Source organism: Apteryx rowi, unplaced genomic scaffold (genome assembly GCF_003343035.1).
Source record: "Apteryx rowi isolate R43461 unplaced genomic scaffold, aptRow1 scaffold_383, whole genome shotgun sequence".
Taxonomy (NCBI): domain Eukaryota; kingdom Metazoa; phylum Chordata; class Aves; order Apterygiformes; family Apterygidae; genus Apteryx; species Apteryx rowi.
The window spans coordinates 114,426-129,241 of NW_020450341.1; the positions used below are offsets into that span (position 1 = coordinate 114,426).

Here is a 14,816-nt window from a genome sequence, read left to right on the forward strand (position 1 = left end):
GGGAAACTAGTCACTAATGAAAGAGCATGTACAATAGTCACTTGTGCACTATGGCATAAAGTTGTTGCTGACACTTCTTACATTATAATTTTTAAGCTCTATCAACAGTTAGACACTTATAGCTGAATCCGTAATATGTTGATTGCTTATTACACTGCCCATCCATATAGGTGCTTTTTRTTTTTTCCAGAAGACCATACTTTTTGTTAACAAAAATTTGTGCAGTTCTCAGATTCATTTATACAAATATTTTCTTTCGATATCAGTGATGACCRTTTTTCTAAAGTATCTCTATGGTATAAATTTGTCTTCTCTCTTCTTATAAATATGCTTTGTGTAAATGTATGAATATTTCATCAGTGAGCCACATGGGTGTAAAAATTATTCTTTGTTATCTTACACAAGCAGTATTTGTGATGTTGCCCTAAGCTGTGATTTGACTGATGTAACCATAGTGCTGAATATACGAGCTTCAGGTGGTATTTTTGAGTTGATGCTAAGAATCCTGGTCAGTGAGAGCAAATGAACTTTCATGTAATCAGCACTGATATTCTATTGGCCCTGATATTCTAGCTATTTTTTAATTAGAAAAACTATATTCCTCCAATGGCTTAAAAAGTACTTCCTCATTTTCTAGTCATGCATTTATTAATGCAATATGCATTTATAGATGCTGTGATCAAACCCAGAAATAGATGCATTTTGGCAGATGAAATCAGTAATGTTGGGATGACATGAGAACAATATGGAAAAATTAAATAAAAAATATATTAAATTAAAAATTAATGGAATTAAAAGTCTTAATCTGTATTTTACAGGTTGTCACTGCTGAAAAGCTCTTGCATGGGAAATAAAGATATTTGAGACATAGTACCCCACAGCAATTTGTGCCATTTCAGCAGAACAAAGGACCTGAGAGATATCCTGACTAAACACTCGGTCTCCCCTGACAAGGCAATTATTCGTCCCTGGCTAATGTAGAAGTGATCTAGACTTGTGTATTATCCTCAGTATTAAAATACTTAATTTCATTAAATAATGTTTCTCTTTGCTTTTACGACTTAAACCTCTCATTCTAGTCATTAGACAATATTACAACATCATAACGACTGCTTTTTTTTCAGTCTACTATATAATGCAAAACTTTAACCTGTCCAAATTTGTTTTTTATGGTTTGTACATTGGCCTACAGAAATTTACAGTTTGACTTTCTGGCTTCATTGTGGACAGTGGGACTTCCTTGGACTCAAGGTTTTTCACAGTTTGGATTGGCTGTTTTATTCAACCTTTCATTTGTATAATCTGTTATTACTCTGAAATCATAACTTACCTGTAAATTCTGTCCTAGCAAGTCTAGGCCTAAGGAAATTTTGAAATAGTGGCTGACTGCATCCTTTTCAGATGGCAGTGCTGTCTTTTCCTTAGGTATACATGGGAACATAGATAAGTAATATCTGTATTAGCCATATTAATTAATTTTGCACTCCAGGGGAAATTGCTATCAGTATTCTTCAGCAGTCATGAGTGGTCCTGAGAGAAAACTATCAACGTTATCAGAGTGTATTGTAGATTTTTGTGTCCAAACTGTAACATATATGGAGAGAATTACTGTTTCCAAACTAGTGTTATTAATTTGAATGTACTTGTAAGAAACTAGGCTAAAGAAAACCTCAAACCCAAATAAAAACAAAACAACATAGGAACACTGACATTTAAAATCTTCATTTAGAGTCTAATTCTCTAATGCTTACTCATAGTGTGTAGTGCTTAATCACTCATAAATGATGGTAAGTAGTTGTTGAATAAATATTAACCAAAGAGTATCAGAAATGATTGCTACTTTAATTCTATTTTTAATATATTTTACGTTTGAAGATTATTGTTGTATCTGTTCCACTATAGTTTAGAAATTCTGTTATAATATTAGAAACTTGCAATTAGATCTTTATTCTAGAAAGATCCTCACCACATCACTACATTTGCATATGCTAATCCTTGCCAGGTTCTCTCAGAAATGAAAGGCTTTACATGTACTTAAAAAAAAGCAAATGAACCCCAAACCTCCAGTTTGATTTCTGTATATACTTCCCAATTTAAAACCTAGCAATGGAGCTGCTAAATAGACGGTATCCTGTTTCTCTTCGGTAGCAGCCCATTCGTCTTCAGATACAGAACAGGCAGTTTACATGCTTCTGCATCTTTTCTGCTTTACTTTTTCTACATAGTGTTAGATGGCAAACCCATGTAAGCTAAATATGCATTTGAGGCAAGTAAACCTCACAGTTAACAGACAATTTTCCTTTTGTCAGCCAAGAGAAACTTCATTTTCACTGAAGTAAAGACAAAGTGTTCTTATAGCCTATATATTTTATTTTCTGCGGTTCTTACGGCAACACAGATTTGTACATTTTAAAGAATTACACTAATGAAAACAACAATGTTTTGTATTTTTGAAATCATGAAAAGGAAGCTTACTCTGGAGGACTAAATATAAGGCCACTGGTGGCTTAAATACATCTCTGAAAATAATGTAAAATACTTCTGCATCAATAGCTCTCATTTACATGTGTCCATAACTATATCCTTTTATGGCCCTCCCAAAACATCGTTGTTTCTTCTAATATATTCCTCTTTTGTAATCCTACACACATATTATAATAATACAAACACACACACACACACACACACACACACACACGTATACAAAACATATTATTTTACATCTATTTAAAATATGTGTGGATGTACATATATGCATGTGCATATAAGTATAAATATATATACATTGTAATAATATTTTATTATTTACAGAATTGCTGTATGTAATATTTTGTAATCTAGATGTGTGCTTTTTCAGAATAACACTGTTCCTCTCCTAGATCTGAGGAATATCAATACTAAAGCTGAGTAAATGAGGGGAGTTTAGTGGGGGGATTGTTTAGTGGAGCTGGGTACAGTCATGAGTGTTTAGCTGGTCATCTAAACTGAATCCCAGGTATGAATGTTTTAGGCTTTGTCCATCCTCAATGAACCAAAACACCTGTATCATAAGGAAGATGGAAGAGCTTCTGAAATGCTGCAAGGCGTAGAGCACTACCTTGTTCAGAGGTCAAAAATACGTTGTACTCTGTGGGAATGAAAACTACAGATCATTTTCCTTTCCATGTCTGTAAAATCTGAAATATTAATTCCATAAGCTGATCATCAGTCATTATCGTGGCCTGTAGGTTTTCTTGCCACATTAAAACACTTATTCTGTTAAGAAAGTCATTCCTAATTCTGGATCAGAACTGCAGCTGATAGCTGAATTATCCCCAAATCAGCTGTAAATTCAAATCAACTACAAGTCTCTCTCCTCCTCTTTAAAATTCTCTGCAACCCTGAGTAAGCAAAGAGGGCACTGGCTTTTCTTTTGGAAACTGTGGCAGTATCAGAAACACTGGAAGCTGCCACTGCAGCCCCACTGTATTTCTGGGAGGACTGAGGAGTGCTACTTCACCCGCAGCCTGGCTGCCAGCACCACTCAGCCCTCCTTCACCGTTCCCTTCTTCTCACTGCTGGCAGGAGGACCCTTATGCCATTCGATCACAATGTGTTAATTTATATGATGTAACCACTTCATAAATGTGTGGTAGTTGTACTGCACTTTAGCACCACTTCAGAATTTATTACGTTAAGTGGAAGTGATCAGCCTTCCTCCCATCTGTCCAGTTATTACCTGCAACAATGTTTTCCAGAGTCATCTGTGTCTCTCACATTATTGCTACTGCACTTATGACTAAACTCAAGTCCTAAATCCTTTCACAGATTTTGGTTTGCCCATATTTCTAGCTACTTTAACAACATGCCCTCTTTCAGCTTTTTTTGGATATTCTTTCCACTCTGACTTCTGGAATTTTTATAAAAGCCACTGAGGGTTTTTCCTTTTGAACCAAAGACACTTGGCTTGTGGAATTTCCTTTAACTGGAAGTATGTCTGGACTTGTGGTTTTATGATTTGCACAGTTTTGTATTGTTCTGTTTGTTTATTTCTAAGCACGGGGAATGCTCCATTAATCATAGAAAATGTGTATTCATTCCACCTCTCTAATTTAAATTCAACTCTTCTAACAGTTGAAAGAGACAAGGACTTTTCTCATCAGCGGAGGCACTACAAGGAATTTCGATTTGACCTTACTCAAATCCCACATGGAGAAGCAGTGACAGCAGCTGAATTCCGGATTTATAAAGACCGAAGCAACAGCCGATTTGGGAATGAAACAATTCAGATTAGCATATATCAGATCATCAAGGAATACCCAAACAGGTACCTTGTTTGTGCGCACGTGTTACATTTTGAATAATGTCTTATGTTTCTATCTTAATTGGAGAGAACATAACTGATCATAAATGTACTCTCTGCAAGGAATTATTGCTGTCAGCGTAGCTTGTGTGGTATTAATTCCTAGGCAACAACAACAAATACTGAGTGAGAATAAAACATCTTCAATGCAATTTGCTCTGGTGTTATGGAGAGTTACATATCGAATCTGACCAAATAATCTGCCTGTACAACTCTCTATTGCTGCACGCAAAGAGGGGTGAGGATTAGTTTCTCAAAGCGCAAATGGTGGAATCACATGCACAGTATGTGTCTGGAATTGGGAAAGACACCGTTTGCTGACACAGAGGTACTACAAGCCAAGATTCGTTTAGCTCCTTAAAGGCAGATAAATTATTCAACTTTGCTTACTTTTGAAGGAGCATCGCTTTTGTGCATATGCATTTTAATATTCTACAGAATGTAACTAAACAGATCAAGTCATGCACTCACTTTAAGATGATATATGCACACTTAACACATGCTGCTTACCAAAACTGAATATTAAAACAAATATGACATTACACATGAACAAATCTCTGATTCTAAGTTTGCAGAACACTCTATGTGTCATATTTCCAAGACTGTGCAAAACCTGACTAAATTACCAGATTAGACCAGGCAAAGTAGCTCAATATCTGAAAGTCCCACTAAAAACTGTTAGCAATTCCAAGGCACTTCTGAAAAAAGCTATATACTTCAAAATTTTTGGTTTTGTGGCTGGATTGTTGAACATTTTGAAATAAAATTGTTGTATTTCTTTTCTCAGCAAAGGTAAAAAAAATAGTTTTGTTTTGAGAAAAATGAAAACTCTCCCTCATGATGGAACAGATAACACATTTCCATTCTGGGCATGTTTAACCAAAGCAAAGAAAATGGTAGCCTAAACTTGCAGAGCATTCTGGAGACCTGATCACCAGTTAGCTCAAAGTCCAGGCCAGAGTTCGAATCCCTTTTCTGCTCACAAAGACTTGAGCTTTTACCTTCCAGGTGAGAACCCTGAGCATATAAACATATAAAATTGTTATGGCTTTTTTCTTTCTGGCCCAATAAACAGTTAGGTATTTTATATCAAGTGGAGCAGAATCAACAAGAGGGAATGAATTTATCCTTCCAGAATACCTTCTGCTTTCTTAGGTTCACAGTGCAGAAATTGTTTTCCTCTGTGTTTGGCTTGCAAAAGTGCTGTTGACATATGTCCTAAAAGAAACTTCTTGGAAGAAGGAAGAAAACAGGGAGGAAGAGAATGTATCTATTTAAGGGCACAAGTCAAGGTTAGGGTGATGTAAGTTCTGTAAACTCAAAAGGTTTTTTTTAGGAATTAGTGGGTAAGGTTAGCTTTCTAATCTGTTTTGTGCTTCTTTTTGTTTTTATTTTTTCCCAACAAGTGACTTCTGTTTTCTTTTAAGGAAGGCAAAAGTGCTAGCTACTCTGAAACAAGATCAAACTTTAATAGTATCTGGCTATGTTAGAGTGACAACTGTGATGGTGAACCAGTGAAGAATTCTACTGATTTCTTTCAATGTCCTATCTGCAAATTTCTAGGATAGTAAAAGTACTAATTTCCATTTATAAACATAAAAGCCCCCTGTCCTCTAACTGAACCATGATGCTGGAAAGGGGCATATGCAACAGTGTAGTTCCACCAATTTGTTTTTCACCAGTATGTCTGAAGAAACTCAGGCTTCTTAGACTAACAGTCAAGTGTTTACTTGCTGCTGGTGATCTTGCCAGCCTCTCCTCATATGTGGAGTATGTAGAGACAAATGTCTCAGAGGGATGAGATGGGAGAAGACCACAAGCTCTGTACTATTCATATTTAACACAAGGAACATTTTGCTGGTTTCCCAGCTGCTTCGTGATGCCTCCAGACAGATGAGCTCCCAAGAATATTTTGTCATTGGTGTTTGCAATAATGTTACAACTTTTGCTTTGGGGCTCAGACCTCATTAACATTATTCTTGACTTGTTGCCTCAGGTTTGTCCTACATATGTATATGAGATTTTAAGTGAAATTTTTTCAGAAGCTGCAGAAGCTGTAACAGAATGCTCCACGCACCCTACTAGCATGATACCACAGCAAAACCACTCAGTTCCACCCTGCTCTCAGACCCTTACTTTTAACAGGAAATTTGGGTGTCTGCTAGAGTTCTGCAACCTGGAATGCACTTCTGCTATGCTTTTAGACCAGTAGTGTTCAGGGTTTATGGCTTTTGAGTTGCAGACTAAGGATTACTTTGTAATCCCAGACATTTTTCTGTCTCTGTGGCAGTATGGCCACTTAAGAGTGTGCATTGAATTCACTTGGAGTTTGCTGAAATGACAGTGTTTCAGATTGAAGTTTTCTATTTATTCTACGGAAATGTGTAAAGCACAGCCAATGGCAAGGCAAACTTTCCTACATAGCCCTGCCAATGTACTCCTACCCTGATCTTTTCTCACGACGAAAGTAATGTACTCCAAAAGGCCAAATCCTTGTTCAAGATCTGGTGGCAGTTAGCCACTAATTTATCTAAACCTCAAGGATTCTTCCCACATTAGGGAATCCTCAAGTGGCATTAAGATGCTAAAGCAGCTTTCTGGAAGGAGGCAAGAGGTGAAGCAGCATTATGGGGATGGTCTATTACATAGTAACCACGATTTGATCTGGTCTAAAACTTTGCTAGGTTTCAAGGAACATGTAGGTGGTTTATTCCATCTTTACTTTCTTAAATTCTGTGTGAAATGACCCGGGAGACCTGGAGCTTCTCAGACATTCTGCCCATAGCCTCTTTGCTGAAATTCTTGACCGTGGTAGCATTTCTGTTGTAGACAACTGGCCCTTTGGGACCAGCCTGAGATCATTAAGCTCAAACAGCCTCCATAAAGGTAAAGCCAATCAGCTGTATTCTGCCTGAATGTGTTCACTGTTGTATTTCAGGCTATTTACAACATAATGCTTTATTTTTTTAATATATGTTGTAGGCTATTTTTTAAATAGAAATATTTTTAAAAATTAGAGCCAAAATTTGCAGCTGTTTTTCATTTTAGGTGTGATAGGTTTTGCTTTTCACAAAATAAAGGAGAATTTTGAAATTAAAAATGTCACAAAATGCATTCACAAATTTCAGTGAATGACATCAGCTAATGGTGGAATACTGATCCCAGAGCAATCACTCACTTGTGAGGGGTCGGGTTTTCACCCTATGTTTATAATGAATTGTGAAAAAAGATGGTTTTTTTCCTGACAGATATTTTCAGTCTATGTAGTACATTACATGGGCTAAATAATTTCATTCATCTAGAGAATTCTTTTCTATTCCTCTGCCTGTTCTTGAGAATCAGTTCTAATTTTCTGTTTATTAATTAATATTTGGTTCATTTGCAATGGTAATAGTTGAGACCAATCTACCTGTTTGAGTCTAGGAATGTAGAGAAGATGACTGATATATCAATGTCAAAGATAGCTGGGTGCGTGTTTCTGCTGCAGTATGGAATGATAAAGTCACACTGAGGAAAGATTCTAAGGAGAAATTTGTGCTTTATAAGGATTTCAGAACTGTACCCATTAATAGTGCCCTATTCTAGTTTGGCGTAAGAGGCATAGTTCTTCTGGGGATATTTTATTCATTCCAAGCTGAGTGTAGACCTGAATGAATCTATTTAATAAAATAATTATGTATTCTCACACAAAAGTCAAATGTGAACTTATAGCGTTGTAATATTGTAAAAGTTTATATTCCAAACAATTTTATAGTTTTCTATTAAATTTACTGAACAATGCAAGAAATATTTACAAATAGCCATCTTAAACATACTGTCCCATTCAGAATGAAACCTTTCAGTTTTAAAGTTCTGATTAAACTGCTTATTAGAGAAAAAAATTGGCCTTTAAGACTCCAGAAAGTACCATTTATGAGCTTGTGGTACATTGTTAATTTGTTCAGTGCTAGCATAGCAGGTCAGGCTTGTTAGAATTGTAGGACTGTTTTCATGTTAGCTCCAGAGGGAGAAGGTATGTTTTCTCCTTGTGTGGTCATTAACACAGTTCTGCTAGAATAGCAGTGATAAGATCCCAGCAGAAGATTATAGTTCAACAGAAGAAAAAAAGGAAAATTGAAAGAAAGCTCTTTCGATTTTCATAGAAAAAGAAAAAAACATAAAATACGATCCCTTCATCATTGCTGTGCTCTTCAACCTGATGCTTCTCACACTTAAGTAAATGTATGCTTCTCTCAGTTCTTTTGGTCTTATTTATTGAACGTTGAACAATCACAATTTCAAGAGCTACACAAGGGTTTTTTCAGTATAAGAACTTTTAGGTGCATTTAAACTAGTTAGTAAGTAATTACCTGTCATGTCATTGTGATTAAGCAGCATTAGACTGCAATGACAAGACCACCATAATTTTAACTTCATTTATTATACAGAAAGACTATTATCTCTGTCTGTTTTACCTCCTTAAATATATATTCATGCTGTCTGTAAGGTAATGGTACCATTCCAAGGTTTGTATAAGCCAAGCCTATCTTTAGTTGACACAGACAGTCAAAATATAGAATAAAATGTCTTCTGGTATACTAGTGTTTTCATTATGGCAGAAAATAAATAAGTTTCTGTAGCTGTAGATTTCAGTTAAGAAGGTTAAATGGTGAAAACAATTTTTAATAATGCATGCTGCTTTGTAGGAGGAGGGTAAAATGATAATGAGAGTTAAATAACTTGTTTTTAGTATGGTCATTGAAGGACATTATTTGTAATATAGATGTGGTTCTGGAACTAATTGTGTCAGGAGATATGTGAAAACAGAACAAAGAAATGATCCATGCAAAACATTAGTAACACAATTATACTAACTTCCTTGAGTAGTCCTTCTGAATTACTGGAAAGTTTCATGGGAACAAATTTCAGAATATACCAGGAAACTGAGGGTTAAAATGTAAGTATGTCTTTGAATAGGTATATAATTTCTACTTTGCTATATAGACTTATTTTCTAAACATATCTACTAACATGAAACTGTCTAAACTGTCATATATTCATGTTTTTTCATATGATACAGCTGCTGTCATATGTTATTAATAACATATTTTTTAGTGATGCTTTGCCTTTCAGTTTCAGTTGAAACTGGAATGTGATTTTGACTTTTTTATCTTTTTCACTGTACAGTTTATAAAAGTTAATCTTCCAGAGACATTCTAGTGCTGAAAGATGAGTCTTTTATGAACAATCTTGATTATTCATTTTGTGTATGTATGTCAGCAAGCTAGATTTTTCAGATTTCTCAGAACTATAGTTTTCATGTGCCGAGACCCATTTCAGAAAGGCCTCTAAGGAGAAATACCTGTATTATACTTAACAATTTTGTTAAGTACAGCATATGCTGTACTGCGTCATATGAGGATATGTCAAAGGATTATGCATTTGGACTTGAGGAAGCTATTGTCAGCCAGAAAGTTAAGGACAAAAAAATGATAATATTTGAATGCCCTAACTCTCTATTTTCCTTAACTTAGGGATGCAGACTTGTTCCTGTTAGACACAAGAAAGGCTCAGGCTTCTGATGTGGGCTGGTTTGTATTTGACATTACTGTGACCAGCAATCACTGGGTGATTAATCCACAGAACAATCTGGGCTTGCAACTCTGCGCTGAAACTGGGGATGGTAAGACAACTATAGATCATAACTCTGTATATGCTCTCATGGTGTGTTTCTGTGAACCTTTTCTGGACAGAGTGTATTTTAACTCCAAAGGGTGACAATTCACTGAGAGTTTAGAAGAGAAGAACATAGTCTTATCCTGCCATAGCCCTAGCCAGCATACTTTTTGATATTCTCAATTCTGTAGAATTTGGCAATTATAAAACTATATTGAATCAAGTTAAATTAAATGAAGTTTGGGGTAAAAGCTCTTATATAAAAATTAAATTTTCATATTAAGGTTCTTCCACTGATGATTAAATACATATATTCAGGAAACTCAAGCAGATTTGTGGAATTTTTGTTTTATAAAGTTTCTAAAGATGTTTCTGGGCTGGACTGTGGAGAAAAGCATAAAGAAACCTCTGGACAGTTCAGAAGTTACCTTGTAATCACTGGTACTGATCTTGGAGAAAGGTTAAAAATGGTGTAATGTGGAAACTATTTTCTATCCTTTGAAAAAAATTTAATTTCAAAGCTTTTTTATCTTGCAATGGGTCAAAAATTTGAAATCTTGAAAATTTTCATTAGCTGAAAATAGGAAAGGATACTATCAAATTAATCAGATTCATAGGTTTTTTTTTAGTTTAAAATGACTAGAGTATAACAGTATTCACAGTTATCCTGTTCATTAAAAAGTGAAAATGTATCTTGATGCAAAATAATATTTTTAGAAGAATTGTCCATTACTTAGACTTCTTTAGAAACTAATAAAAAGAGAATTATATACTGTTTTTTCTGGGATGGTTCACTTAATCCACACTACTTTACAAGCAAACTTTTAGATTTAGCTCTTTCTTGTCAAAAAGCTTTTTATGTCAAAGGTCAGGGCATCTATGATGCCAGTTAATCTAAATCTTAGCTGACATAATGTTAATGAGTAGCAGAAGAAATCCTGATGTAAGGATTAATATATATTTTTTTATTCTTGCTTTATTCTGGCTACGTTTTCTCATTGTTTTTGATCTGAATTCCCCCTCGGGCTCCACTGGGCTGTGAACAAAGCTGCTCGTACTTTTTCAGCAAGTGCTGGGGAGTTATGTAAAAACTGCCATGGCCTCCATGGCCTCTGAGAGGCATTGTTTTGAGAAAAGATGTTGGCAGGCTTCAACCCGGGGGGACGGTTTCACCTAATATTGCCCATGCAGCCCCGACAGAGTCAGTGCAAAAGGAAGAAACCAGTGTGGAGCAGAGCACCTTATTGCTATATTCAGCTGGTCATCAGCGGTCCCTCATCTGAGCCAGGCTGCAGAGGAAGCGGCTCTGTTTGGTGGACTGCTGCACTGGGCAGTCTTCAGCCCTCACAATCCTGGGGAGGTGACACCTCCGTCAGGCATCCAAATTAGGTGGGCTGGCATCCATCCAGTTTTCTGGCTCCAGCATAAACTCCATCCCTGCCTTTTTTTCCAGGAGGTTCAAATACAAGAATTCTCGAAAATTAAATAGTCATGAAAGGCATTCATTAAGAAACCCTGGAACTAGAAATAGTCGTAGCAATTTGTTGGTTCTAGCCTTGAAATTATATTGGTTCAGTAAACAGCAGGAAAGTTTGTATGGGTAGAAGGAAACCTTTAGATTAATACACTGAAGAAATTGTAAAAGAGCTGTTTTATGTAAATATTTCCCCTGTCTTATTCCTAAGATCAGGAAGGTGATAGATAATTTTCTTCCATAAATTCCAAAGCCACAGACAGCTTTACCTTCTGCACCTCGCTTATTTGAATTTCTCAAGGTAGTTGCTCTAGTGAGGAGGGAATTCCCCTCTTTTCTCAGTTTCTGTTTCCTTTTCAGTTTATTCATAAAAGATGAGTGCCATTTTAGGGGTTACACTTTTCAAAACTATAGTGAAGAGCTGTGCTATGCCACTTCAGCTTAGTATAAGGAAAATCATCCTTTCAGGCTCTTACAATTTTGCTCTTAAGGCTTTGATTATTTTTATTGGGTTGCTGTTACTTCTGGAAGCTATTAGAAACACCAGCAGTTGAATGACATGTTTGTGTACAGATGGAACATGAATTTTTATACATGACTCAGTATGTAGTGGATCCTGTTTATAACCCAGAGAACCCCACCCACCTTTCCTCCAATCATTTTTCTATGAAAGTTCAGAGATTAATTCAAATCAATTGAAAAACGTTCCATTGGCTTAAGCAAACTTTAGGCCATACAATTCTGAAGGACATTTCTTCATGCCTTCAGCTGGCCATTGAGTTATGGGGAGTGCAGGACTGGTTCTGCCCCAGGAACCAATGGGATTTCTATAGTAAGACGTGATCCATTCAACTCTATTGCAACAAAATAGAATTCTGTTAAGTCAGAGAGTTCGCATTTGACTTATTCAGATGCTGCACTGGGCCCCTGGAAAATAAAGTCTGTAGACACATAGTAACTTTTTTAGATTTATTCATATAGCATCTTTAAAATGGGACACCAGTAATTACTGAGATTCTGGAATGCCACTATATTGTTACCATTAGCATCAATAGTAATCTTTCTTATAGTTATCCTTCAGTGTCCTTTTAGGCAATTACTTGTGTAGATATATTTCTCTGGTGAAGAAATTTTATTTCTCTGAAGATGGGAATTTTATTTTCCCTAAAGATGGCACATAAATAATAATGATGTCTACATGAGGAATAAAAAAATTTGTAACTGTTTAATATAACAGTTTGATAAAAACAATTTTGGAAGAATCTCTGGTTGTTATAATTCGTGTTTTTCCCCCTTTGAAAATGCTGAAAAAGTACGAAAGGCCACATGACATTGGAATGTGTTTTCTTTTTTCTTTAAGACAGTATTTGGTATCACACACATCATTTTAGAATGAAATGTAGACTTTTTCTCTTAATGGGACATTTTATTTTGAACAGTAAGAATAAAGGTTTGCATGACATATGGAAGCTGTCAACATATAATGCACTGTTTCCCCGGGGCTGTGGTAAATTAAGGATCAGATTTTTTTGATTCTCTTTTTTAATGGCTCCTCAACATTCTGCTGCATCCCCCTTTGGACGATTCCCTTCTTTTGACACCAAAACTCTCTATGGTGTTTAAAATGAGGGGTGATCATTTTCACACTGATGGAAGTGAGGGTGTTAGATGGACTGTAGCATAAAATCAATGCAGATGCACAAACAATTTGAAAAGCTCCATGTGACACTTTTCCTGTATGTATACCATATGTCTCTTAAGACTTAAAACATGTTCCAGTGAATCAGCACCTTTGTATTAACACTTAACATTTTTATAATTGGAAGTTAGCAACAGTTTGCACATCATTTTAACTGGAGGTGTATAGAAAGCTGCAAGAGTATTTTGGCTGCTTATGTCGTTCATGCTGAAGAGAACTTGGTACTGTATACTCAAAATGGGAGAGAGAAAAAATGTCTAACTCTGATTATCCACAGAATAGRAGAGATCCCAAACACAAAGCTCTCAATATGACATCCTGAGCAGCCTCCATGTCTTTTCCTGGATCACTATGGCTCTTAGCTATTTTCCTTCTGCCTGCTCATCACAGGGGAAGAAATTGATGGCAACTTTGACAAGCCCAAGCAGATTAAGGTGATTTCTGTTACCACGTAGTCCTGAGGCAGGCTTTCTTTGAGCTTTCTGGCTCTTTGAGGTGGGCAGGCAACAAGAATCCTCTGCCATCTAACTCTGACTCTTCTACTTCAGGTATTTTTCCCCCCTCAGCGCAAAGGGAAACTTGAAAGAAATGGGTTTCCTGATCCAAGTGAAGCCTGGGAAAGGCCAGTTCACTGTTCATCACATCTTCGGGGTCACTCCTACACATGTCCCCTGGAAGGTGATTTGGCTCCACTGCTACATGATGCAAGAGGGATTGGCAAGGTCCTTCTCCAGTGATGGTGGGGAGACACTAAGAGACACACTCTTTCCCTTTTTTGCCCTCTCCTTCTCTCAGCCAAGGCCTTTCAAGACCCTTTTCTCCTACGAAACTTTCAGCGTGGCAGCATGCCCGCCTTCTTCTTCAGGGTATATATTGCAGATGGCTGACTTGCTTTCAACCCATAACATCCTGTAGCAGCACCTTGGTTTTTTTAGCTAGTTGGTAATGATGCTCTAACCTTTCATATCAGCCTTGGCCTCACCTTCACAGCACTAAATGTTACCAGTTTTCTTCTGAGGTTGCCCCCAGTCAACCTTGGCACCTAAGTTATAAGAACAAGGTAGCTCTCAGGTACTCTGGAGGATGCCATTGAGTTCTTTCAGTTAAGTCTCTTGGTGGATCTCATATTTACAAAATAACATATCAGGAGTGATTTTACCTTGATTAGTGTCTTTACAGTGGGGGAATTTGGGAYATATACATATTATATATATGTATGCATGTATTTTATATACATATATGGACTTCGGCAGGCAATAGCTCTGCCTAAGTTCTGCACCATCTGGAAGCCATATAGCCATGTTAGCACAGCACTGAACCCGAGCTAATATATCCTGCCCCTCAGCAGGTTTTATTAGCTTGGGCTCAGGCGCTGTCTAAGTACAGCTACATGAGTTCTGGTTCAGAGCTGACTTTGGCCAAAGTTATACTAGTAAATTAAGCATGCTCAGGAATATGGTGGGGCACTAACCTCAACTGGTATGAAACAAGCCAGAAAGCTGGCTCTCTCAGTCTCCAAAACAGTGTGACTGTATGCAAACTGCCCACTGGGAGAGATCCTGCAGCACGAGGTCCTGAGAGGTGCCTGGGAACTGTGGGAAACGGGTAGCCAGCCAGGGCCAAAGGCATGCGGGGAGCCTCCTCCT

At 36.8% G+C, this 14,816-nt stretch overlaps 1 protein-coding gene across 2 annotated transcripts in view; it reads left to right on the forward strand.

Moving 5' to 3' along the window:
* The window catches only part of BMP5 (bone morphogenetic protein 5), a 57,218-nt gene that overhangs the window by 19,957 nt on the left and 22,445 nt on the right, over positions 1–14,816 (forward strand). For both annotated transcript variants that reach the window (XM_026074264.1, XM_026074265.1), the window contains exons 2-3: positions 4,114–4,306; positions 9,856–10,004. In XM_026074264.1, coding sequence (XP_025930049.1) covers positions 4,114–4,306; positions 9,856–10,004 — 342 coding nt within the window. The remainder of the gene's footprint in view (positions 1–4,113; positions 4,307–9,855; positions 10,005–14,816) is intronic.